This window comes from Rhinopithecus roxellana, chromosome 18 (genome assembly GCF_007565055.1).
Source record: "Rhinopithecus roxellana isolate Shanxi Qingling chromosome 18, ASM756505v1, whole genome shotgun sequence".
NCBI lineage: Eukaryota > Metazoa > Chordata > Mammalia > Primates > Cercopithecidae > Rhinopithecus > Rhinopithecus roxellana.
This window is the reverse complement of record NC_044566.1, coordinates 94685714-94711795: the sequence shown is the minus strand read 5'-3', so window position 1 is coordinate 94711795 and position 26082 is coordinate 94685714. Positions and strand designations below refer to the sequence as shown.

The window sequence follows — 26082 nt, the reverse complement described above, 5'->3', positions numbered from 1 at the left end:
GCTGTGACTTTTAGGCCAAAATTAGCATGACACTTAATATAGCAGTTTTCTTTCTATTAAAAAATAATGACAAAAAGCGCGCGCGCGCGCACACACACACACACACACACACACACACACACAAAATCTCTATGATGATTTGGCCTGGAGTTGTAGACATCAGCGATCAAAAGTGGCCTGGTGCCAGCTGTTTGGATATGTCCTTGAAAAGGGCAGCTTTGTCATTTCCTAGAGTAACCTAGAGAGAGATTTCCAAGCATTTCCCCGTGAACGGAAGTGGTAAATGCTGATTTGTTGTGCCATATGTGTGTTTGGGAGGAGGGGAAGTAGCATCTTGTTTTGAAGAAAGTTCTCATTTCATAAAATAAACAGCACACCACTCCAAAAAAAAAGAAAAGAGAAAAACAAAACCTTTAGCACAAGGAACTTTTTTTTTTAACCCCTAGTGAAAGCAATTAAACATCTTGGTAGACACTAGGGAAGAAGTCCCTAGCGTCTACCAAAAGAAAATCTTCTTTTCCTGAAAGCTTTAAACATTGAATAGACTCTGATTTGTTCAGGATCATTGCGGTGTGGATTGGCCACTTGACACAGCCATCACAGCATGGTAGCCTGGAAACCGAGCCTTCAGCATCTTCTCGGTGCCTGGTGTTTAAGTGTTACTTGGAGTGGAAGCAGTGCATTTGCGTCTTCATGTAGTCTCCAGATCAGGTTACTCTGATTTGTCTTGGAGTGGCTTTCTGTATGAAAGTAATCAACTGTTGCCACGGGATATCTGATCTCCATGAGTAGTTGCAAGCCAGTCTAAAAGGTTAACTCTACAGGGCCGGCGCCACCAATGCGGTTATGGAAATTTGTGCTGTGAGATACTTGAGTGTGCTGCTGGGGCCAGGTGCAGCAATTGCAGAATGTTGAGGAGTGAGGAGTAGTTAGAAATCACTGCAACATGGAAAAGCACACAGACCAAGGCCACTAAGGAGGGAGCAAGGACCACCGGGCAGACGTGTGTGTGTGTGGAGTAAAAAGCATCGGACAGTGATTGACTCTACTTTTGAGTGCGATGTGGAGGCAGTAGTGGTGTGGGGGGTTGTGAGGGAGTGAGTCTGCTTTATTATGAATCAGGATTGATAGCTGGCCTTAAAGTGGGAAATGATAGAAGGGTCAGTTAGGAGCCTGGAGTGGCATGGTGACCAGTCTGTTATTACTCATAGATGACCTTTTCTGGCTCTTGAAACCAAGCTAACAACTCCTTTTTTTCTGGGTCTCAAAGTTTCTTTGTAGGAAGTAAAGCATTTTTCAATTTCCTTGCAGTGATTTATAGAAAGACCGAAGATAGGTCTTCCTTAGTTAAGGACGCACACTGGCTGCTTGCTCCAGAAGCACCAAGAATGGCTGATGGATAAATCCCTTACCCTTACTCCCCTTTCTGCCTAATGTTGCTGTGAAAACCTGACTAACCAAACCTCACCAGCTTGGCCTATATTATTAATCAAATTCCCTTCTGTTCTCTCTGTGTGTATATTTAATACTGTAGATAATATGTTTTATTTAAAATTTCTAATACACCAAATTAATTTGAAATAGAAAAGGCTGGGGACTTCATTCTCATTTTTGTCATTTGTTTAATCAGTTTGGGAAAACATTTTCCATTGTTCCATTGTATGCAGTGTCTCGTCAGCATGTACCTATCTAGGAGAAAAGGCTTTGTTTTCAGCGTTCTGTCTTTACCCTCAAAGCATGGTGTAGCTTCTGTTCCTGCACTGTTGGAGCACTGTCTGATGTCTTTTTTTTTTTTTTTTTTTTTTTTTTAAACACTGCTGAATACCAATTTGTACTTGGAATACCTCTTTCCTCTAGAATACAGTGATCCTATTCCCCAGACTGCAAGCTTTCATGTGAAAGCATATCCTAAGTCATCATCCTGGGTGGTGCCAGATTTCACTAAAGTAGGAAAAGAGGAGGTGAACTTTGCTCTTCTGACAAGGCCTGCACTTTATACTTTGGGCAGTGCATGGGAGAAGCGGGGCCCTTGGGGGTGAGCAGGATCACTGTAGCTAGAGGAGAGGTCTCACTGAAACAGAGCGCATCTGTGACTGTAGCTTGCATGGAGAGCCTACACAGCCGACCCATGGATTTGCCTTTATGTTTTGAATGGAAACATCTATTTAAATGGGGATAGAAACCTTTACCTATGTCATATCTATAAGATAATTTAGCTTATAGATATGTAGATATGTGTGTGTGTTGCTGGGTGGGGAAGTAGGTGGGAATGTAGAGAAGGCCTCACCTGACTTGGTCCCAGTTGACTTCTGATGGCCGATGAGCTGTTTTTCATTTTGATGGGCACCCAACATGTAGGTTCTCACAGATGCTGTCTGGTTTCATCTTCTCTCCATGGCAGAAGAATGCAGTATGTCAATAAAGCATGGACTCATACCACTGGGAAGAATGCTGGCTTCTCCAATAACAATGAGCTTGGTGGTTCTTTGAGCATGGAAGGCCAAGCTCATGTCACAGTGTATGCACGGTATTAATATCTCTTGTTGATCTAAACTGAAGGGGCTTTTACTTGTCCTAACAGGTGTCATGCTGTAAAAACTGTCCATTGTAACTGTTCTTTGCCACTGATGGCTGAAGCTTTGTCCTGAGTACAAGATGGTATTTTTCATTGGTACGAAGCACCATGTTCCCAACCCAAACACTGCCTCCTCCTCCACCACCACCACCACCACTACCACCACCACCACCACCACCACCACCACCACCACCACCACTACCACCACCACCACCACTACCACCACCATCACCACCACCACCACTACCACCACCATCACCACCACTGCCACCTCCGTGTTCAAACAAAGCAGCATTCTCCTGTGTCTTTTCCATTAGTGCATTTCAATTCTTTTTCTGGAAGTTGCATTGCTACTGCTTTTCTGAATTGCTTGATGATGAACTGTGAAGCTGATGCTTAGCTGCTTGTGAAACTTTTCTTAAAGGAGCTGGGTATAAGAAGCACACATACATTACCCTCAGCAACCTCAGGTATCAAGAAGAGGACCACACTGCTAACATGGGTAATCCTATAACCTGGTTTTTCTTGTGGAACTTTGTAATTTCTATAAAATACCGCCAGCTTTGTGTATTCCACTGAGCGGGGCCCCAACCTAGATATCAGACTCTAGTGAGTCCTGCCTATTCAGGAAGCTACCTATTATTCAGCATAATACTGCCCTTTTTTTGATAACTGGCTTTCAAGTGGGATAATCTCTAGAGAGGCTTAATTGTATCCTCTTAGAGCATATGGATTGAAATAGAGCCTTTCAAAAAAAAATAGATGAAAACTTCCATCTGTAATATATTTCCTACTTGGGCCTTTTGAGCGTATTCTGGGCACATAGAGATAAAATCTCCTATATTTTAGAACAGAATAAAAGAAGACAAATTGTGGTAGATAAGTGGCACCCAGAAGATTTCAAAATAAATACTTTTATTTGGGGGAATATTGAAGGAAAAAACATATAAACTTTTTTATAATTGCACTTTAAAATTTTGGAAAAGAAAAGCCAAGAAAGCAATCAATATTCTCATTTTGGTCAGTATTCTCACTCTCAAATATTAGCTATTTAATAAACATATCTTGGATTACTATTTTTTTAATTGTCAATTTTTCTAGTTTCCCCCTTTACAGGAAAAAAATAATACCTATGTAGTTAAAAACTGGAGACCAATTTAATAAACAGAACAGGTACAGTTAAGTACTAGAAATGCCATTTTTATTACTTGAAAAGTAGATTTGAAGTGTTTTTCCTTTCCCAGAATTGTGTGAGTTTGTGTTGAAGCCCTGAATATGGGTACATGGTTAACAGGCAGCTTGTACCCAATCCCAAAGCGGGAAGAAAGGCCTGGCTTTGGCACATTGATGATGAAGTCTCCTCCCACTGCCTTTCAGCAGCTCTGCCAAAGAGCTGATCAAGACGCTGCAGACCCAGCTTCCCCAGACCAGCCAAGAGGGAAGAATGATGAGCGTGTTTTAAATTGCAAAGATAGAGCAGCACAGGCAGTTTCTGGGCTGAGTGATAAATTGAAATCCATAAATACAGCAGTGCTAATTTGAAGTTCCATAATTGTTTGTGCCATGAGAATGTGTATGCTTAAAAGGATTCTATAAAGCAATTACTAGAAATGCCTCCCTTAAGAGCTGTATGACTGGAGGCATTTTCAGTCCGAGGGGGCAGCAAAAACTCAAACCTCTTTTAGATGAATGGCAGGGGGGCGGGAGGGGTCATGAAATCACAGGGAAGAGGTGAAGGATTTGAGAGCTACTAACCTGACATCTAACTGAATGCCTAAGAAATTGCAGGACAATTTCAGGAAATAGGAAAAATAATTTTGAAAACACTAGAAGCCTCTAGACTTTCAGCGTGTGACTGATCTTTTTTCTAATCTCTGTAAACTTCTTTCCACCTATTGCCTTAATAGCAGGTGCTTCCTCTTAGGGTCCCCCCAAATTATTTACCTCGAGCTCCCTAATGAAAGAAATTACTTTGCATTACTTTTTCATAAAGGGAGAAGTACTGGAAATACCAAAGGCATCGATAATTTCATGGAGTAGCAATGAGTGTCAGTCACAGTTTCCTCTCCCCGCTGTCTGGGGCTGTGCCTTCAAAGCAGGCGACACACTGCAAGATGTGAACAAGCTTTATAATGCCATATAAATCCAACTGGGCTCATTTTACCTAACAACAGAACCATGTTTGTTAGCTTTTTTGTAAAATGGACTACTTCAGTGAAAACCGATTCCACGCAGTTCTAATAACTGCGACGTTGGACATTGGCTTTTTACAGACACAGCTCTTCACACCTGCTGGTGTGGACACCAGTTTGTACAGACTGTTGTCACACACCCTGGCTCAAAGTCAAAAGAGAATTTTAATTACTTATCAAGCTGCCAAATTCTACTAATTGCCCCCTTGTCAGCATATTTCATTAATTGCTGAAAGGTAAATGAGTTACATATTTTGTTTGGACCATGTCACCTATACATTTTCAAAGCCTCAGATTATTTATCTTGCAAGGAGAGAAAGGGCCTCTTCTCCACAGATGCAACTCAAATAGCAAAACTAAACTGAGTTTCATGCTTTTCCCTTCCTTAAAATGCTGATAAATTTCTAGACCAGACTGCTTGATATTTTTTGGCTTATTGGTCTTGCTGTTTAAACACACCCATCGCCCTGTCTTTCTTAGGCCCTATAAGCAAAGCTGGAGTGGTGTCTTGGAAAAAGGCCAACTGATCACCCTAATTTTGTCATTCCAAGTCTGCAGAGCACACATATTAAGTAGTTGTTACTGACATCTTTAGGCTACATGAGTGAAATGCAGCAAGCCTTCCCCCAGCAGCCTGTGGGCTGATCCTGAGCTGTTCCCTGCTTTAGGTACGCAGGTGACCCTGAAGCTCCCACTCAGCCCTCTGTTTTCTGAATCCTGTCTCCTCTGGAGCACAGCGGGGAGTCTTCCAAATCCAGCTGACTGAACCGTGGCACACCTTCTTGGCAGGGCAGGCTCTCTACTGGAACCATAGTCTGTTACCTCGTTTCTTCCAACTGCTCTGTCCCCTAAATATGAGTGTTCCCAGGTGCAGTGCAGCAAGGGGGCTCGCTCTTGGCCTCTGAGAGTGGAGGTGGCTGGATCGGAGTGTGCACACCCTACTTGTCCCTTGCCCCAAGTGGCAGTTCACTTCCTGTCTGTTGCCGAATGCTGTCTAGGGCCTGCTAGTTGCTATTTCCTTGCCTCTGCTCCACTTCCCACTGGCCTTCTAACTACCTTTCATTCTCGGCTCCAACTCTTTCAATGATGAGGCGAATGCTTTTTCTGTTCCACGTCACTGCAAAGTCAAGGTCCAGCATGCTCTCACTTATAACTGCCTCCCCCGATCTCACGCACAGTGCGAGAGCTGAAGGTAAGCCCCGAATGTTGCCAGATGATGGTGGACGAATAAAAAACAACTCTCCAACAGCAACTCACAAATGCATGAAATGTTTTAACCTCTAGACAGACTGCCAGAATTTCTCTTTTCTATTTCCTATTTGTAGTGATAACATTTTTCTTTTTGTGTGTTTTTTTTTTTAAAGAATAGTGTAGTACCTTGAAATAACTGCAGTTCTAACTCATTGTCACCTTTTCTGTTTGACAAGTTCCACTTCCTTTGCAATTATTGTATTTAGTTGTGCACTAGTGTCAATAAAATTGACATTTGTGAAGCAATTTCTGGCCTTTTTCTCCGGGGTTTTCTGGGTCTGGTGGTGTTTCGGGTGATGGGGTCTTTGTCTAACACAAGGCTTCATTTTAGTGAGGTATATTAAAAACAGGATTTAAAAGCAGAGGGATTTTAAAAATGCGAGCTTACTGAATCTGCCTTTTCCTCACATTTACTAACCTTGTTATCCAAGGATCATTGCACTAACCAGTAGTCCCTGGGCAGGACCTCTGCCTTTTGTCATTCTCCAGGTACAGTGGTTCCCCCTCCACTGTGTTGGCGGTGCCGCTGACTGCTCAACCTGGCACCAAGGGTGGGGGCTGGTGGTGGTTTCTCCAGGGTTCGTTTATACTGGGATCAAATTCACCACCCTTACTTCATCAGCTCCATTCTAGGTAGGGTGTTGTATCTTGTAATTCCAAAATGCACATGCATGACTCCGGAGGGTGAGAACAGATGACAGGAAAATGGGGGTGCTCCCAGAAAACCGCCCTCCCCCTTTGCCCTGAGAGATCTTTAGCGTACCAAGTAGCAGCGAGCCTGAAACTAGACTGAGAAATTGGGAAAGCTCTGACTTTGTCTTTCCTTATCATGGTAGTAGACAGGACTACAGGTTACGTTAACTTTGCTTACCTCATATTATCTCTAGCAAATCTGCTTTATTAGTATAAATATAAGTGGTGGGCAAAAACACTTAGGTTAGAAGTATATTCTGAAACATCCCACGTAGTTTCAGTGGGTTGAGATACAGATATTTGCAAAAGTATATTGGCAAAGAGAATCCTGTATATATCATCTCCCTTGGCTGACTCATAGCGGGTAATATATACTTTTTTTTTTTTTTTTTTGAGAAGAGTCTCACTTTGTCATCCAGGTTGGAGTGCAGTGGCACGATCTCAGCTCACCACAACCTTCATCTCCCTGGTTCAAGCAATTCCCCTGCCTCAGCCTCCCAAGTAGCTGGGATTACAGTTGCATGCCACCACGCCCAGCTAATTTTTTTGTATTTTTGGTAGAGACGGGGTTTCACCATGTTGGCCAGACTGGTCTCAAACTCCTGACCTCAGGCAATCCACCTGCCTCGGCCTCCCAAAGTGCTGGGATGGCAGGCGTGAGTCACCGCGCCTGGCCACATTTTCATCTTACTTACTATGATATCCTTTATCCAGGACTCATGGTGCCCTGTCACTTTTGTCTCATAAAGGGAAATGGTGATAATATAATGACGTCTGGTTTTGCATGTTGAAGTGATTACATATGCCTGTAATGTGATGCTAGTGTTTCTGTCCCAAACAGTGAGAGACATGGAATGACATCACCAGGTATAACAAGCTTGCTTCTGTTCTTTGTAGAATGGGGAGTTGCTCGACCTTTCTGTTAGCTGTGACCCATTGTTACGGGACGTAGTGTGTCCTAAGTACACCAGTAGGCCTGTTAGTCTAGTTCTATTTTCTACTCATTTCCCCACGTCTCATTGTGACATAGACACTGTGTCTTTCTTGAGTAATTCTTAGAAATAAGCAGTAGTTGGGAGATGAAATTCCTATTTTGGGATACACTATGCTTTTCGGCTATTTTAATTGCTATCTAAGCAGAGTTCTCTTATCTTACAATTAATTACATAACAGAGGCTCCATTGAATTATTCATGCTATCTTTATTAAGGCAGCTTTGACTTAGGAAAAAAATTGAAAATAAAGAATCGCTTTAGGTTTGCCATGGGGGGTAGTCAAAGTTCTTACAATTTGAAAAAGGTGAAAGTAGTGAATAGAAATCAGGTCCTAGAAAAAATTACCTTTTTTTTTTTTCTTTAAAACTTCTCATCCCCAAACAGGCTCCCTGACTGGCAGCCCTCACCTTTCCGAGCTGTCTGTGAACTCGCAGGGGGGAGTGGCCCCTGCCCACGTGACCTTGTCTCCCAACCTGAGCCCGGACACCAAGCAGACCTCTCCCTTGATCAGCCCACTGCTGAATGACCAGGCTTGCCCCAGGACGGACGATGAGGATGAGGGCCGGAGGAAGGTACGGGGCCGAGGGCTCACTCGCGTGTGTGACTGTGTGTGCACGTGTGTGTGTATGAATTTTAAAAATTGGAAAATATACATAAGAGCAAAGGTACCATGTGAGCCATTTTCAGTTGTACAGTTTGGTGGCATTAAGTACATTCATGTTGTCGTGCCACCGTCCCTACCGTCCATCTCCAGAACTTATTTTCCCAAACAGAACTACATCCATTCATCACTAGCTCCTCCTTACCCCTCCTGCCAGCCCCTGGCACCCCCATTCTACTTTCTGTCTCTATGAATTTGCCTACTCTAGGTACCTCTTATAAGCAGAATCATCCAGTATTTGCCATTTTGTGACTGGTTTATTTCACTTAGCATTCTGTCTTCATGGCTCATCCGTATGTAGCACAGGTCAGAACTGCCTGCCATTTGAGGGCTGAGTGATGTCCCGCTGTGTGTATAAACCACACTTCGTTATCCATTCCTCTGTTAATGGACAGTCATGCGGTTCCCACCTTTTGGCTGCTGTGAACATGAGTGTCCAGGTATTTGTTTGAGTCTCTGCTTAGAAATCTGTTGTGTGTACACCCAGCAGTGGAGTCAGGTGGACTCCTATGAGAAGAGGGCAAAATGGTGGACAACAGGCGACCTCCTTGCACTTATTGTTTAAAGAGAAAGCAAGGCTGGATGGCCGGCCTGCTCCACGGTGGGGCTGGCTGCCCACCTGACTGACAGCCACCAAGGGAGTTCAGGCCGATGATGCCACCAGCTTATCTCACTCCTGTCCCTTTAGACCCAGCTACCATGTGTTCCCACAATGTAACTTCCATGTCATGAACACCAACTCCGCTAGCGGACATAGGACGAGACAGTTCCTTTTTTATGTATTTCCTTTGCCTAATTTGAGTCCTTTTGCTGATGGTAATTTTTACCGGGAAGGAAACCTTCCTAGACTATATTCTCATCATGGAAATCCATTATCTTAGCCTAGCTCCTCCTCACATGAAAAGAGTAATTCTTATTTATTTTCTTACCACAAAAAGGAGAATACATTCTTATTTATTCTCTTAACACAAAAAGGAGAATACATTCTTATTTATTTTCTTAACACGGAAAGGAGAATACATTCTAATTTATTCTCCTAACACAAAAAGGAGAATAACTAAGAATTTTATTTCTCATTGATACCAGCTAACAAAAGATCCCAAGTTAGTAATATATCACTTTAATGAGGATATTCTCCGAGACATATACTCAAAAATGATTGTTGTGCCTTGTTTCTTTGGCTGGGTTTTGCAGAGATTCCCAACTGATAAAGCATACTTCATAGCTAAGGAAGTGTCTACCACCGAGCGAACGTATCTGAAGGATCTCGAAGTTATCACTTCGGTATGTGCGGTATTTCCCCAAAAGCATTCAGTTACATGATTTATCTCAGTTAATACTCAGCTATATAGGGGAGGCTGGAGCTAATGAAATGTTGGATTACCTGACTTCATTTGAAAGGATTGTGGTCCTAGGGTATAGAAATTAAATGCTAATAGTATATTTAATTGGGAATATATGCTATAACGTTTTTCATAATGATGATTTTCAAGTGCAAAAGAAGGAAATTCCTGAGGTAGAGAAAATTAAAATTAAACGTTTTACTGTCTGTGTGCACCAGCCCAGAACATTTCGTGTTTTGCCCATTGCCAAGTATAACTGCTGATTTTTGGTCACGGGAGACCTTGGAGGTGAACAGGAGATTCATTTTATCTTTGATAATAAATTGGGCCTTGTCAGTAAAATCTGCCAGAAGACTGCCTTTTTTAATTTAATCAGTCCTGCTCAGTCTTGAAAACAAATTCAGAGCATTGCAGATGTCTTCCTGACCCCTGGATTCTGGGAAAGCATTAGCCAATTGGGAGGGAAAATGGGGTCAGTGAGTTTCTGTTCCTCTGGGCTGTGGACTTTGTTAGGCCCTGGACAGGTACTTACTAAGCATCGTGCACCCAGCTCACGTCAGCGACAGGAGCGACTTGGTGTGAAGGCTGTGGCTTTATTCCCAGGTTTGGCCACCTTCATGCCCAGTGTTTTAACAAAGGAACAGAGATGGAAGTTCTTAAAGGAATGACGCACAGAATACTCAGTGGCCATAAATTAGTGGTTATCCAGTAAATTGGCCAGAATGGAGGTTTTGATTCAAGTAGTTCCCCATTTAAGAGATTTCTCCCGGCTTAAACAGTCAATGGGTAGCAAACTTCAGAAAGCAGTAATATCCAGATGGTTGCTTCTTACCCCATCTAAGGAAAGAAAGGGGAAGCAGTAAGGCCTGGGCAGCCCCGTGTTCCTGAAATGCCAAGAACCTTGCAGGAAGCCCTGGCTCCTCCCAGTGCGTTGGGCTGCATGTGACTTCTGGAGAACTGCAGACACTCGCCATTGATCTTTCCACCTGTAAGTGCATCGTCTTCTTATTTCCAGTGGTTTCAGAGCACGGTGAGCAAGGAGGACGCCATGCCAGAAACCCTGAAAAGTCTCATATTCCCGAATTTTGAACCTTTGCACAAATTTCATACCAATTTTCTCAAGGAAATTGAGCAACGACTTGCCCTGTGGTGAGTACATTTCTACTTCCCAGTTACATTTCTCCCTCCCTCTTTCTCATGTTATTTTTATGTTGTTGTCCCTGGTAAGCAGCAGGCAGGAACAAAGATGAAAGGCAGGAAACTGGCTTAAAACAAACCAGCCTTCAAATGATTTTCAGTGAAATCCGACATGCATTTCGATCTCACTTACAGTTTCTTTCCTTTGGTTTGCAGTTCTTCAAGATGGATTTTTTACCTCTCTTACCATGATTATATGATTATCACAAAATAAAAACAGTAGTTACTTCTGGAGGGGCAATAGGGTTTATAAAGAGTACGGGCTTAGGAAGGCTTTGAGGGGTGCTGGTAATATTTTACTGGTGCTTGCTTTAAGTCATTTATGAAGTACATATATGCCTTGTGCAGTTTTCTGTATTCTACTCCAGTGTCTAAAACATGCTTTGAAAAACGGATCTATGTAGCATGTGCATGCGCACACACATACACTTTTACCTTACCTTGAATTATAAGGATCTGTTTTAATACATGAAATGCCATTTGAACAAAGACATCCAATGAATAATTAAAATAATAGAAATGACCTAAGTGTCCATCAATAGCAGATTGGTTAAAAATAATCTTGGCCGGGCGCGGTGGCTCAAGCCTGTAATCCCAGCACTTTGGGAGGCCGAGACGGGCGGATCACGAGATCAGGAGATCGAGACCATCCTGGCTAACATGGTGAAACCCCATCTCTACTAAAAAATACAAAAAAAACTAGCTGGGCGACGTGGCGGCGCCTGTAGTCCCAGCTACTCGGGAGGCTGAGGCAGGAGAATGGCGTAAAACCAGGAGGCAGAGCTTGCAGTGAGCTGAGATCCGGCCACTGCACCCCAGCCCGGGCAACAGAGTGAGACTCCGTCTCAGAAAAAAATAAAAATAAAAAAAAAATAATAATAATCTTAAGCCTATCCATTAAATACCAGATGAAACATTAATGTGGGAGAAGAGGGAGGTACAAAAAACAGGAAAAGCTTTGTGGACTGTCACATGCAGAATCTGCTACACTTTTACCTAAAATAGAAGGTTTTGTAGATAATTCCTATGGCAGTTTTTTAAAGACAATTATATGGAGAGAGACGCATGGGGAGTTGATTGTCTACTAAACATGCATTTGAAAAATGCCAGGAGAAAATAGCAAAAGGTTTTTGGCAGAAATAGAACCCATTATGGGCTGTATCCTCACTACCAGTGAGAATTTGGTTTGGAGTGGCCTCAGGGGCCCTCAGTGAGCATAGGGCCTGAAGGAGCCCTGTGTAAGGTTGTCCTGCCTCAGGTGATGCCAGATTGCAGCATTCAAGTGTCAGTTGAATAGCTAAGCAGAGCTGCTTTCTGTGTTGTGAAGCCAATATGCTGGGGCAGCGGGAGCTCTCTCATCCCCCTAAGTGATGTCCGACTTTGTACATTTTTTATACCTGGAGGATAGTTCACGTGCAATTCTCCTTCCCTTGAGAGAAGGAGGTGGCAGGCGTTACTGAGAGGCCCCAGTGGGGAGAGCACAGCCAGGAATGGAGAAATAATAGGTACAGAGTCAGCCTTGCTGGAAATGGGAAAAATTGGAAATGCCACGTTATCTAGAGTCTTGGTATTATGAATATAAGAGAAATGTCACTTTTCAAAATTAAAAATAAAAATTTGGCCGGGCACAGTGGCTCATGCCTGTAAATCCCAGCACTTTGGGAGGCCAAGGCAGGAGGATCACTTGAGGCCAGGAGTTCGAGAGCAGCCTGGGCAACATAGCAAGACCCTGTCTCAACAAAAAAATACTTAATTAACCAGGCATAGTGATGCAAACCTGTGGTCCCAGCTACTGGAGAGGCTGAGGCAGGAGAATCACTTCAGCCCAGAAATTCAAGGCTGCAGTGAGCTATGATTGCACCACTGCGCTCCAGCTTCGGTGACAGAGCAAGACGCTGTCTCTAAAATAAAAATAAAAATTCTACCAAATGTAACTTTACCTTCCCAAGCTTGACCTAGAACCTTTCACGTGTGTTCTGCCTCGTGTCTCATCAGTCATACAAAGTTGAATGATGCTCTCATCTTCGGGTCAAAGACCTTACAACTCTGGAGAACCCATTTGGCAGTTTGTTCTCTGGCCAGCGAGATGTGTGTTCATACCGTCTTAGGCAAATCTTCCTGGAGGCTCACGACATCTTGAGCTGACGTCACTGTAGCAGTCTCAGTGCATGTGGCAGTTGATTTAATAAGGTTGGAGAGGCCACACATAGGAAATGTCATCAGTTTGCAGTACCCTAAAAGCCCATCATGGTGGCTTTAGCTGGCTTCCCCATTGGAGGATGCCACCAGAGAGAAATGCAGAGAGCTGTCTAATACAACTCATTTTTGGAATAAATGCCACATGCCTGCATGGATCTTCCATGAGAGTATTGAGTTGCTTAAAAAGCAGTTGATATAATTTGATTCCCAGAGGGTTTTCAGTAAAGTATCTTTCTAAGATCCATAATTTAACCCATGTTTTATAGAAAGACACCAGAAGCATGTAAAGTTCTCAAAGCTAGAGAGAAAGCAGATAGTCAACAAGCAGCTCCATCAGTGGGACCTGCAGTAGCCTTTCAACAATAGACCCAAACCAAATACACAACACTGGTCAGGGATCACTGGAAAGGGCTGCAGTGAAGTTCAGCTAATCAATTACTCAAGAACATGATGAGGAGGACCTGGCGTGGCAGGAGTTCCAAGGCAAAAAGGCTGAGTGTGAATGAGTTTAGTATGAGCCATAGACCAACACAGAGAGAAACCAGTGTCTCTAGATCTGCACCTTCTCAACATTGGCTCCTCGTTGAAGTCACCTTGAGCAGCCTGATATAACCCAGCCCTGTTATATCAGAGTCTCTGAGGGGTAGAACCAATGCATTGGTAGTTTCTAAACTTCCCAGGTGATTCCAAAGTGTAGCCAAGGTCAAGAACATTTGCCCTAAAATGCCTCATTAAAAAGAGCCCAGAACCTGGAAAAGGATGGCTCCTTCAAAATTCAAAGTTCAGCACTCTCGCAGAACACTACACCACACTCGGCTTTCACGTGTGAAATGGGATGAGAATGCATTCCATTATAACAAAATGACTGGATGAGAAGAGACTTTCGAAAGCGTGATGGCTCCTATCAGGTACCTGCAGCCCGGTCCTGTGGAAAAGGGCATACGCATCTTCTTAGTGGAATCAGAGGACAAAATTGAAACAGTGAAGTGAATTTCCCAAGAAGCACAACATCTGAATACAGAAAAGGATTTCCGAAGCCTCAGAGCAGCGTGGCAGTGAGCGTCTGCCTTGTGAGGTCAGGAGCTCCTCCACCTCTGGGGTGCTCCAGCAGAGACTGATTGTCCATGTCCAGACAGGATTTACTGTGGAGCAAAACCCCAAACCTGGCAGTACCTCAGAGTCACTGGGCTTGGGAACTAGAGGGGGCTTTGAAAAATGCAGATTGCCAGGCCCTGTCCAGTGCTCTTGAATCGGAACTTTAGGAGTGAGACTTAGGAATCTGTTTTTTAAGTACTTCTTGGGGTGATCATGATGAATACCTCTTCTGCAACAACCAACCCTGCAGTGCCTCTGACAGTCCTTACAGTCTATGATTCCTTGGTCTGCATGTCACAGACTGGTTATAACTCTTGCTTCTTTAGTCTACAAGCAATGCATGAAGGAATATATGAATGAATGAACGAGTAGGTGAATGTGTGAGTGGCAGGCTTTGCCCATGGGGGACTTGTACTCTCAAAGGAGGAGGCAGGCACATAGGGCACAGAGGGCCGGGTCCTCTCGCAGGTGTGGGTGTCACATCCAGGGTGGGCATGGAGCGTCGCTGCCAGTTCTGTCCCTGAGGACACACATGGGCCATCACTGCCTATGCAGAACAGGCAATCCTCTGGCTGAATCTATTCAGTGAGAAGAATGGGTCACAGGGAAGTTTATTAAGAAAGGATTCACTGTGGCTACTGAATGACAAACTACACGTGTGTGTTCAGTGCATGTATGTGTACCCACGCCTTTCCTCACATTGCCGTGATACAGGAAGCACAGGTTGGCTCCTGTCGATTAGGATGGGTAAGATCCGAATTTGAGGTCACACCCCTGCCGTGAGGGTGTGTTAAGCTGTAGGTGTGGGCCTTGTTGAACCCCATTTCCTCCTGGGTGAAATGTGAATGGCATCTCCCATGCAGGGTGTTACGCAAATGGCACAGTGTCTGGAAAGGACTTAGTATACTGCACTGCACAGAGAAAGCAGGGAAGCTGATCATTTTTTAAAAATAAACTTTTTATCTGGAAATAATTATTTGGAAATAATCCCAGAGAAAAGTTGCCAAGACAGCAGTGTTTGTATATGGTCTGCACCCATCCTCTTCCCATTAACATCTTATGTCACCATAGGAGAGTCGGCAAAACTAAGAAAACAACGTTGGTACGTTATGTTAACTAAAGTGTAGATTTTATTCCATGATAATATTTTCAATGATTATCATTAATGGAAAGAGATCTAAAGTATAATATGCACCAAAAGTTCCCCAGAATTTGGTACATAAGTGATCTAGTGAATGTGACTTTCCCTTCGCAGTCCTGCATGAGACTGCAATATACTTCCATCAACAGTGGGGAAATTACAGGGCAGAGAAAGTCTCAGGAAGTTTTCCGGAATGATTAGGCTGAAGCTTAGTTCAGCAAACACACCTGCCCCTTTCCAAATGTCACCTTCTCCTGAGTAAACACATATGAGAAGGAGGACGCCCAAGGCCTGCTTCTTGCTGGCAAAGCCACATTACCTGCTTTCTTCAAAAACAAAGATTACTGGTTTGGTGAGTTCTAATAACTTCAGGAGTTCTTTTCCTTGTGAAGGCAAGAACAGTTCACTCAGCTGTTTAAATGAGTTCAGAGAGAGCCACTTAACAACCTTTGGCATGCAGTCAGGACTCCCAAATGCCAGCCCTGAGGTGACAGGCAGAGGCTGAGTGCAAGGTGACCAGCTGGGTTCCCCGAGATGGATGGAAGGCCTGCTTTGCTACAGGGTGCCTTGGTAGATTCTGCAGGGTACAAAACTCCACTTACGAGCCAACTGGGAGCTGGAAGACAGCAAGCAGTCAGTCATACAAAGGGGCCCTCAGAATTGGCTATGGGGTGCACACAGTTTTCATGGAGGATCAGCTGAACGTTTTAGGAGAAACTTTGGCCAGAGTCACGTGCAAAGCATGCAGGAGACTGGCTGGGAGGACCAGACTGACTGAATGTTGAGATATCACTGGGTGGCCAGGGCTCTGTGGGACAGCAAGGAAAGAGAGGGGAGGCCACCTAGAGTTTTGAACACAGTCAGCTCAGAGGATGGTCATGAAAATGGGAGGGAAATCAAGCCAGGAAGAAAGAAGCATACAAATACGATAAGGGAAGATGAGCTTGCTTTGGGAACGACAATTTTGAGGGCCCATGATAAAGTGCTCCAGACAGTTGGAAATGTGGGTCCTAGGCTTGGGAAGGAAATGAGGCAGAAAGGTGTAGATTTGGAAGTTATCCACAAGAAGAATCTCTTCCACAAGGAAGAGAACATTGAGAGGAAAAGAGCCGAGGGCAGAATCTTCTTGACTATACCTTTATCGACTATTTATGGAAAGCAGCTTGCTTTCCATAAATGTAGATCATGGCAGCATAAAAACCAGCAAAAGAAACAGAAGAGGCCACCAGAGGTTTGGAAGAAAAAAAAACCACACACACACACACATGGGGGTGGAGGGTCCAGAAGACAGCAGGTTTTGGAAAATGGCAGCCAGGAGGGCAAGGATGGTTTGACGAAGATAGTTCCTGGTGTACAGGAGCAGACTTCAGGCAGGAGGAAGTCCTGCAGGGGTAAGAGATGTGAGAAGGGCATCCTGAGGGATTGGAGAGCCCTCCAGGGCAGAGAGGGGGCTCTTTCCGGGATGGGACACTCTCACAAGCTGCTGTCAGGAGTTTCACAGGGGGAGCAGGATTGTGTTGCTTTGACACCGGTGACTGAAGTGCAGATGACTGAGCAGGTCAGAAAATTATTTCACTGCCCAGAAAAATGGAGCATCTTTATAGAAGCACCAGTGAGCCATCATAGAACAAAAATGAATTAAATACTTTTCTTATCATTCTATCAGCTCTCTGAAGCTTCAAGTATTTGTGCCAGGTATCATTAAAATAAAAATCATAAGGGTTCCTTAAAAAACTAAGCACAGAATTACAATAGGATCCAGCAGTTCCCCTCCTCAGCATGTGCCCAAAGAACTGAAAGCAGGGACTCCAGCAGACACTTGTACATCAGTGTTCATAGCAGCTTTATCTACAGTAGCCAAAATGAAGAGGTAACCCAAATGTCCATTGACATGAGTGGCTAAACAAAATGTATGATGGAATATCCTTTTATTTATTTGTATTTTTGTTAGTTTTTTAGAGACAAAATCTCACCCTGTTGCCCAGGCTGGAGTGCAGTGGTATGATTATAGATCACTACAGCCTTGAACTTCTGGCTTCAAGCTATCCTCCCACCTCAGCTTTTCAAAGTGCTAGGATTATAGGCATGAGCCATCACACTTGGCCTTGTTTCCTTTTTAAGCATGAGTAAAATTGCATGTTTGTTTGTTGTTTTGTTTTGTTTTGAGATGGAGTTTCCCTCTGTTGCCCAGGATGGAGTGCAGCGGCATGATCTTGGCTCACTGCAACCTAAGCTTCCCAGGTTCAAGCAATTCTCCTGCCTCAGCCTCCTGAGTAGCTGGGATTACAGGTGTGCACCACCACACCCAGCTAATTTTTGTAGTTTTAGTAGAGAAGGAGTTTCGCCATGTTGGCCAGGCTGGTCTTGAACTCCTGACCTCAAGTGATCTGCCCGCCTTGGCCTCCCAAAGTGTTGGGATTACAGGCATTGAGCCACCACGCCTGGCCAGATTCCATGTTCTTAAGCATAGCTTGGAACTAGTTTTTCTTGGATTTTCTGCCTTATTCATGACTATATAGCTCACAGTGCTTTGAGAGCAAGCTATTTCCCTGAGACAAATGAAACTGTTTTTCCAATTGCCAGAATTTGCAGGTGGATTTCTACTAGAAGACACTTGAGAGAAAGCACTCTCCAGGTCACTAGACGAGTCTGACACGGCTCTTCTCTTCTACTGTATTTTAGTATGTGCCCTGTTGGCAACAGGAATGATACTGGGGCTCACCTGGGTGCTATCAAACCTGTCCGTGACTGGGTTGTCACTTTTGGTCCTCTTTTTCAACTCGACCTGTGTGGTAAACCTTAGGAAGGCAAGAAAGAAGCCATAGTTTTGAGCAACCTAAAAGTGTAATTGACAGACTTGAGGGTGGCTGAGAATGGGAGGGCTTCTGTCTTCTGTGTTTCCCGTGCGGCGTCCCCGGCCCATTGAAGATGCCTCTCGCACAAATGTTGTCTTGACAAGTAGGCATGTGAATTAATGCTAAGATTAATGGAACTTTAATGAAAAATCCACATATATCACATGTGGCTGATACATATGTCATTCACGATATATTAGGTCGGGCGCAGTGGCTCACGCCTATAATCCCAGCACTTTGGGAGGCTGAGGTGGGTGTATCACCTGAGGTCAGGAGTTCAAGATCAGCCTGGCCAACATGATGAAACCCCATCTGTACTAAAAATACAAAAATTAGTTGGGTGTGGTGGCACGCACCTGTAATCCCAGCCACTCAAGAGGCAGAGGCAGGAGAATCACTTGAACCCGGGAGGCAGAGGTTGCAGTGAGCTAAGATCGCGCCAGTGCACTCCAGCCTGGGTGACAGAGGGAGACTCTGTCTCAAAGAAAAAAACAAACTATATGTATATATACACACACACACACACACATACACACAGTTACTTTGGCTAATTTGTTTGCTTTTGGAACCCAGCCACCCTCCCCACCCCATATATTAATGTAGGGTCCGTCTGTTCCCACTTACTCATTTCACACTATGCTTTTCGCTTACATAGACTCACAAACATACATAATTTTATACTTTTTTTCCATTTAGAATCAGAGACTGCAGGGAGTAGTGAGGACAATGATGTGGTGTTGGTGTTGCAAGTAAAGACTAAGAGGCTTCAAAAAAAGATCGTTTTCGGGGTTGAGTGAGCATCTAGAGATAGAGCCAGGGGACAAAAATGAGCCGTTGAACTCCAAGCTGCACTGCTGGCGTGTGTCCTCTGAGGAGATGGTTCTTCATATTGTGGCAAGGAGAGAAGGGGAGAGCTGGGTGATGAGTAAACACGCTTGGGTTTACGTTGGGCCCTTGGGATATGCAGCGTGCCAGTCACCACCCTCTTTCATGGTTAAGGAATCTCCCCAGGTACTTCACCGCAGCCTGGCCAAATGGTACTACTTTCCAGAAAACACGCCCTCTCAGAGGGAGCCCACGCCCTGGGGCTCATGATGCTTTAGAGGAGAGCTGGGAGATGTTATTGCCACCAAGGTCACCAGCACACTGTGAACTGTTTCTCTGATGTTCTAAATGGGCTTTATGTTGACCCTGCAGTTGGGGAGGTGAATAAGAGGGCTAAGTATTGATTGATCGTGGCTGGCTTTGCCCCTGCCTGCGACGACAGCCTGCACGAGTGTTTCTTGGCAGTCAGAGACAAAACTCCTACAGGCTGCCCTTCTGCCTCCTCTTAGGGAGATGATGGGCAAAACACGCACAGTCCACCCTTGGAGACAACCTTGCTGTTGGTCAGCGGCCCACCCACAGTTGGTCATTTTCATGTCCTTTTCTTCTTCCTTGCCGTCAGTCAGTCTGCTGCTGAATGCTCACATTGTGGTGAGTGAAGTTTTGACATGAGGTCAGGAAGACCTGAAAATTTCATGAAGTGTGTGAGTATGTGTTGAGTCCTTTGCTGAGGTGACGTGTAGTGGCTCCTGGGAGTAAGTTAATCACATTGCACAGGTCAGAATTGAGCATCCAGGCAGCTTCTTAGCAGACTTACATGGTTTTCCTAAGTGAACTTGTCAAAAGAATTTTCGTCTTTGTTGCTGTGTGGTAATTACGCAGGCAACAAATATGTGGCCCTGCCTTGCAGACAAGGACCCCTTTCTTGTGAGGTTAACATCTGGAGGACGTGGTGGAAGAGTTAGAATTCCTTTTCATGTTGTTGATAATCCAGTGACCTTTCAGCTGTTCATAATAGAAGGAACACTTCGGCTTTATAGATTTGGAGGTAGTGACATGGAGAGGAAGTAAAACCATGAGGGTATTTCTAGATGGGCAGCAGGAATTTGGATGTTGCCCCCAGTCCCTGGGGCTGTGTGTCCTGTGTATTTGGAACCAAGCAGGGCTGGGACTTGCTATGTGACCTGAGGTGGGGACAGAACGAGACGAGAAAGACAGATGTGTTGTACTGTTTGCAGTGACTTCAGAGGCCCCCAGCCTGTACTCACCACATCACGTAGAGCTGACCCCTTTACAATTAGGCATCTGCATCTTCCCAGCCACACAGGGGTCTGATGGTGTCAACCCAGAGCCATCTCTACCATGAAAGATGCTGGGGACTTAGAGAGATATGGATGTGGGAAGGAAGGTTCTTTCAAGTTTGGAGTTTTAACATCAGTAGATAATAAATAGTTGGCAAAAGAACAGAGAAAGTGAAATAGATGACATCTGGCTTCCATCTCATGCCCCACTGCCCTCACCCAGCATCCTCTTCCCAGCCCTTCATTTTCTCTTGAATGGGGGTGTGTCTATGAGAGAGAGAGTGTTGCTTATTACTAATGGAAGCCAGAATCCTCCTCATTTCTTCCCCCGAAATCCAGACTCTCACTAGAATATCTAAATGATATCCTCTGAACTTAAGTCCTTTGTTTCTGTATGCTCTCAAATGGCAGATCCATTCAAAAAATTCTGGGGCCAATTATTTAAGTTCCAGATAACAAGGCCAGGCACTGTGGCTCATACCTATAACCCCAGCTGAGAGGCTGAGGCAGGTGGATCACTTGAGTCCAGGAATTCAAGGCCAGCTTTGACAAAATAGACCCCATCTTTACAAAAAAAAATAAGCTGGCGTGATGGTGCACACCTCTAGTGGCTGCTCAGGAGGCTAAGGCAGGGAGATGGCTTGAGACCAAGAGTTTGAGGCTGCAGCGAGCTGTGATGATACCACCACACTCCACCCTGGGTGACAAAGCAAGACCCCATATCTTAAAAAAAAAAAAAAAAAAAAATTAAAGAAAATGGAGGAAGAGGATTTGGTGTTGGAAATAAGATCCTAAAATCTGGAACATCTTATGTTTGAGATACAAGATGTGGGGTCATTCGCATGGAGCGTTCTGAATGGTCTAAGAAACGCATTACCTGCATCAGCCGTGGTTTGGCATCATGAACTGATATTTCGTCATGAACTCCTATTTGCCATGGGGCAAATAGGAGGGCTTGTATAGGAAGAAGTAGAGGGTGAAAAGAGAGGACCACCAAAGGACTCCCAAAACACACAGATAGCTTGGGAGCAGCCTGAAGAGGTGGCCATGAGAATTGAACGGTTGGCCTGAAGAGAAATGAGGGAGTCTGGAGAGGAAAGCTTCCCCTAGCGGATGAGCTTGGAGGGTCATGCAGTGGGGCTGACCAGCCCAGAAAGCCCGAATATAGGAGGAGGGGAGGTGGGCTCTGGTGGTTCAGAGGCTAATGGCCATCTTCCCAGAACCTTTTTAGGAGAGCGGTGGGGAGAGATTTGTTTAATTAGCAGAGGAGCAGTACCAGTGAAGGCAGCTAAGAGAACGCAAAGGACTGAGTATGCTGTGCTGGTGGAAGAAAACTGACCCGGTTGAAGACTACTAGTACACAGGGCAGGAACGAAGACCGAGGAAGGAGCTGGGGAGCCTGGGGGTGCTCTCTTTTCTTTCATTTTAGAGAAGCTTTATTATCTAAAAGGTTTGGGTGCCCTCAGTCTCCCCTGTGATGTAATTTGCTCTATATGCTTAGTTGGAACCAATAGAATAAAGAATGCTGTTGATTGCCTGGATTGTGAAGCCAGGAGCAACCTGTTTCTACACATGATGACTTTTCTACCTTCTGGGTTTGCTTAATTAAGTGTTAATTAAGAGGGCATCCTCCTTGCCCTCTTCTGTTCATCAGAAGATCCTTGATGAATCAGAGATTGAGTCAACAGGAAGGCTCTGAGTGTCCTAGCGGAAGCCTTTTCTCGCATTGCCAGAAGATTCTTAGCTACCACATCTGTGGGGTGTGTATTAGTCAGGGTTCTCCAGAGGGACACAACTAATAGGATAGATGTATATATAAAGGGGAGTTTATGAAGGAGTATTGACTCACACGTTCAGAAGGTGAGGTCCCACAGTAGGCCATCTGCAGGCTGAGGAGCAAGGAAGCCAGTCCAAGTCCCAAAGCTGAAGTACTTGGAGTCTGATGTTCGAGGGCAGGAAGCATCCAGCATGGCAGAAAGATGTAGGCTGGGCGGCTAGGCCCGTCTAGTCTTTCCACATTCTTCTGCCTACTTTTATTCTGGCCACGCTGGCACCTGATCAGGTGGTGCCCACCCAGATTGAGGGTGGGTCTGCCTTTCCCACTCCACTGACTCAAATGTTAATCTCCTTTGGCAGCACCCTCACAGATACACCCAGGATCAATACTTTACATCCTTCAATCCAATCAAGTTGACACTCGATATTAACCAGCATAAGGTATATGTAGATCCTGGGTCTCTCCTGACTTCGGTTGCCAGCTATTTTTTTCCACTTTGAGGATCTCTCACTTCCTATTAGAAGCCTAGTGCCGGGTTTTTGTTGTTGTTGTTTTTAATTCGTTCCTTTCATGTAAGTTGGCTTCTGGTTTTCCTAGACAGTTGGTTTAAAGATAATTGCCAGGTTGATTGTTGAAAGCCATGTTTTAATTGTCTCTGGGAAATTCCTTTCTCACTGATGGGGAAGTCAGGAGCTATGCACTGGCATAACGGTTAGGTGTGTGGCCTGGGAAGCTAGAGCTGGCTCCTGTGTGAGTTCACACCTCGTGATAACAGACACCAGACACGTTCATCGTTGCTTTATGCTTCTGCCTCCTTCACTGTAAAATGAGGGTGATAGTGGTACCTGCCGCAGAGGGTTTCTATGAGGACTAAAAGGGCTCATGCCTATAATTAACTATGCACGGTGTCCGGTGCATGGACAGTACTTAATAAATACTCGCTACCATCCATGTTTTTATATTTCTCTCTGCGTTGATCAGTGAGCCATTGGAAAGGTGTATGTGTACCCCAAACCTCACTGAAAGTGCCCACAGCTTTGCTGTCTAGCACCCAACGTGTCTGGGGGACCATGGCCCTCCCCTCCATGCCTGTCTCTTCCTGGGCCACCCACCCTACCCCATTCTATGGCATTTGCGTCACTCCCACCTTCAGGTACCATCTCCTGTCCTTTCTCAATTATGCATTTCTCTTCCCAAGGGCTATGGACAGCTATTGGTCTGCTTCAGACAAGCGCTCTTAGAAGCAGAAACCTTGCTTTGGGGCTGAGTCTTGCTTCCTGCAGGTGTCTAGCAGTACCCATCTCTAGGATAGAATCTGTTTACAAGCCACTTACTGCAAATGATCTCTGTGCTGACCTAATGATGCTAAAATCACCCAAGTATGGATGGAAAAAAATTAATATAAAATCAAACTCCAGTGTGCAGATGGGTAGAGTAAAATAATTACACCAAATTAAAAGGATCGGAAATTGGTTCTCTCTTGTCTCTTTCAAAGCGTAAGTGGAATTCTCTGCAGGATGAGTGGGGTAATTTCCAAGTCTCCCTCCAACGGTAACATTCCGTGACTCCATAAGAAGTTCAGGAGAGGTCCAGGAGATGTCCGGGGAGGGGTGATTGGAAAGAAAGCAGTAGGCTGATACTTGTAACCCAGGGCTGGGCCTCTTCTGGTCATGTCACTACTAACGCTTTGCATTTCCAACCCTTTGCTTTTGCTCTCAGGGAAGGCCGCTCAAATGCCCAAATCAGAGATTACCAAAGAATCGGCGATGTCATGCTGAAGAACATTCAGGGCATGAAGGTGAGCTGGTTGAGATTTGGGTGGAGCAAGTTCACCGAGGAAAATCGCGCGGGGCTGCTGTGGTTGTAGGCCATAAGCCATTTCCATCAGTGTGCATCTCCTGATTTGACTGTCTACACCAAGCTTGTCCAACCCACCGCCGACCAGCCGCGTACAGCCCAGGACGCCTTTGAATGTGGCCCAAAACAAATTCATAAACTCTTAAAACATTATGATATTTTTTTTTTGGTGATTTTTGGGTTTTTTTGTTTTGTTTTGTTTTGTTTTGTTTTGTTTAGCTCATCAGCTATCATTAGTGTTAGTGCATTTTATGTGTGACCTAAGACAGTTATTCTTCTTCCAATGTGGTCCCAGGAAGCCAAAAGATCGGACACCCCTGGTCTAATCTAAGGCACAACAGGAAGATGGCTGTTTGGCAAACCCTTCTCCAGCCTTTCTAGATACTTTTATTTCAAAGCATGAATGAAAATCCAATCACTTTAGTGAAAGCATTTTTAGTAGGTGTTTTGTTTGGAAAGTTTTGCATTGTACCCAAAACAACAAGTGTTTTCTGGGAATGGATGATTCAAAACCTCAAAAAAAAAAAAAAGAAGGCGTAGACAAACATTGTCTGAACATTTCATTTTCAGCCAGTTGTTTTGGTTTCTTAATAACCATGACACAAATGTTAGATTCAGAGCTATGTAGGTGTTTCAGTAAATTCTCTGACTTTAAATCAGTGTACGAGGCAAATATGGTTTTTTTGTTTTTTGTTTTTTGGTTTTTTTTGGTTGGTTGGTTTTGTTGTTGTTGTTGTTTTTGAGATGGAGTTTCACTCTTGTCGCCCAGGCTGGAGTGCAATGGCACGATCTCAGCTCACTGCAGCCTCCGCCTCCCAGGTTCAAGCGATTCTCCTGCCTCAGCTTCCCGAGTAGCTGGGACTACAAGTGCGTGCCACCACACCCAGCTAATTTTTGTGTTTTTAGTAGAGACAGGGTTTCTTCATGTTAGCCAGGCTGGTCTCAAACTCCTGACCTCGGGTGATCCACCCACCTCAGCCTCCCAAAGTGCTGGGATTATAGGCATGAGCCATCATGCCTGGTCGCAAATATGTTTTCAATCATCCAGCGATATCTACAATGAATGACATAAAAGTGAAAGTATATCCAAAGAAGTCAATAAACATTAAACTAATACTCTACCACATTCAAAAAATCTGCCCCATCTCTTATATCAGAAATTTTCCTTTTTTTGTTTTCATTTGACTCCATTAACAATTCTTTTAACATACAATGTTTTAATTCACACAGCATGTCTTTTGAATACACCTGTACTCACATTTTAAAGCAATCTTCCTGAATCTCAACTGCCCAGAGCCTGTATGACAACCTTAAAAACTAGCAACTGCCCCGAGAAGCTAGCAGTCCCCTAAAGAAGGTGCTCATACTGCCCCCATTTTAGTCCATCCATCCACCCGTCCATCCACCCAGTGCTAACTGAGCACCTACTATACACAGGACACTCATAGAATGAAATTACCGTTAGGGTTTGTCTTAACTCCCATGAACCTAGCTAAGTGGGTTGGTGTTTAGTTTTTCCCACTAAAATAATATATCTCAGCCGGGTGTGGTGGCTCATGCCTGTGATCCTAGCAATTTGGGAGGCTAAGGTGGGAGGATTGCTTGAGCCCACAAGTTTGAGACCAGCCTAGACAACATGCCAAGACTTTGTCTCTACGAAAAATAAAAAACATTGGCCAGGAGTGATGGTAAGTGCCTGTAGTTCCAGCTACTCAGGGGGCTGAGGGGAGAGGATCACTTGAACCCAGCAGGTTGAGGCTGCAGTGAGCCATGATCGCACCACTGCACTCGAGCCTGGGCAACAGAGCAAGACCCTATCTCAAAAATAAACAATAAATAAACAAAGATGAATCTCATGAGAGAGAGACAAGGGGAGGAGGGTCGGGGGGTGGCACAGAAAAGATAGGATCAAATGCCACTCAAGAGATTTCCTGTCAATCTCTTTCTCTTAACAAAGACCACAATAACACTGACTGAATCCTGAGGTATTGTTTGTTTTTTCACTGTGTTCAAACAGCAACCCTTTGCAATTTGGGGCAGTACCAGAGAGAGGCCGTGGGAGTGATCAGGGTTGCAGAATCCTATGCAAAAAAGAAAAGCAAGAATTCCCTAAGATGTTCCACAGC

The 26082-nt window shown here is 44.5% G+C and overlaps 1 protein-coding gene across 1 annotated transcript in view; it reads left to right on the top strand.

Annotated features, from left to right (window-relative positions):
- FARP1 (FERM, ARH/RhoGEF and pleckstrin domain protein 1) overlaps nucleotides 1-26082 on the top strand; it is a 283330-nt gene that overhangs the window by 233314 nt on the left and 23934 nt on the right. Inside the window, 4 exon segments of the mRNA XM_030922251.1 lie at nucleotides 8090-8277; nucleotides 9561-9650; nucleotides 10725-10858; nucleotides 23819-23897. Of these exon segments, the coding sequence (XP_030778111.1) occupies nucleotides 8090-8277; nucleotides 9561-9650; nucleotides 10725-10858; nucleotides 23819-23897 (491 nt within the window).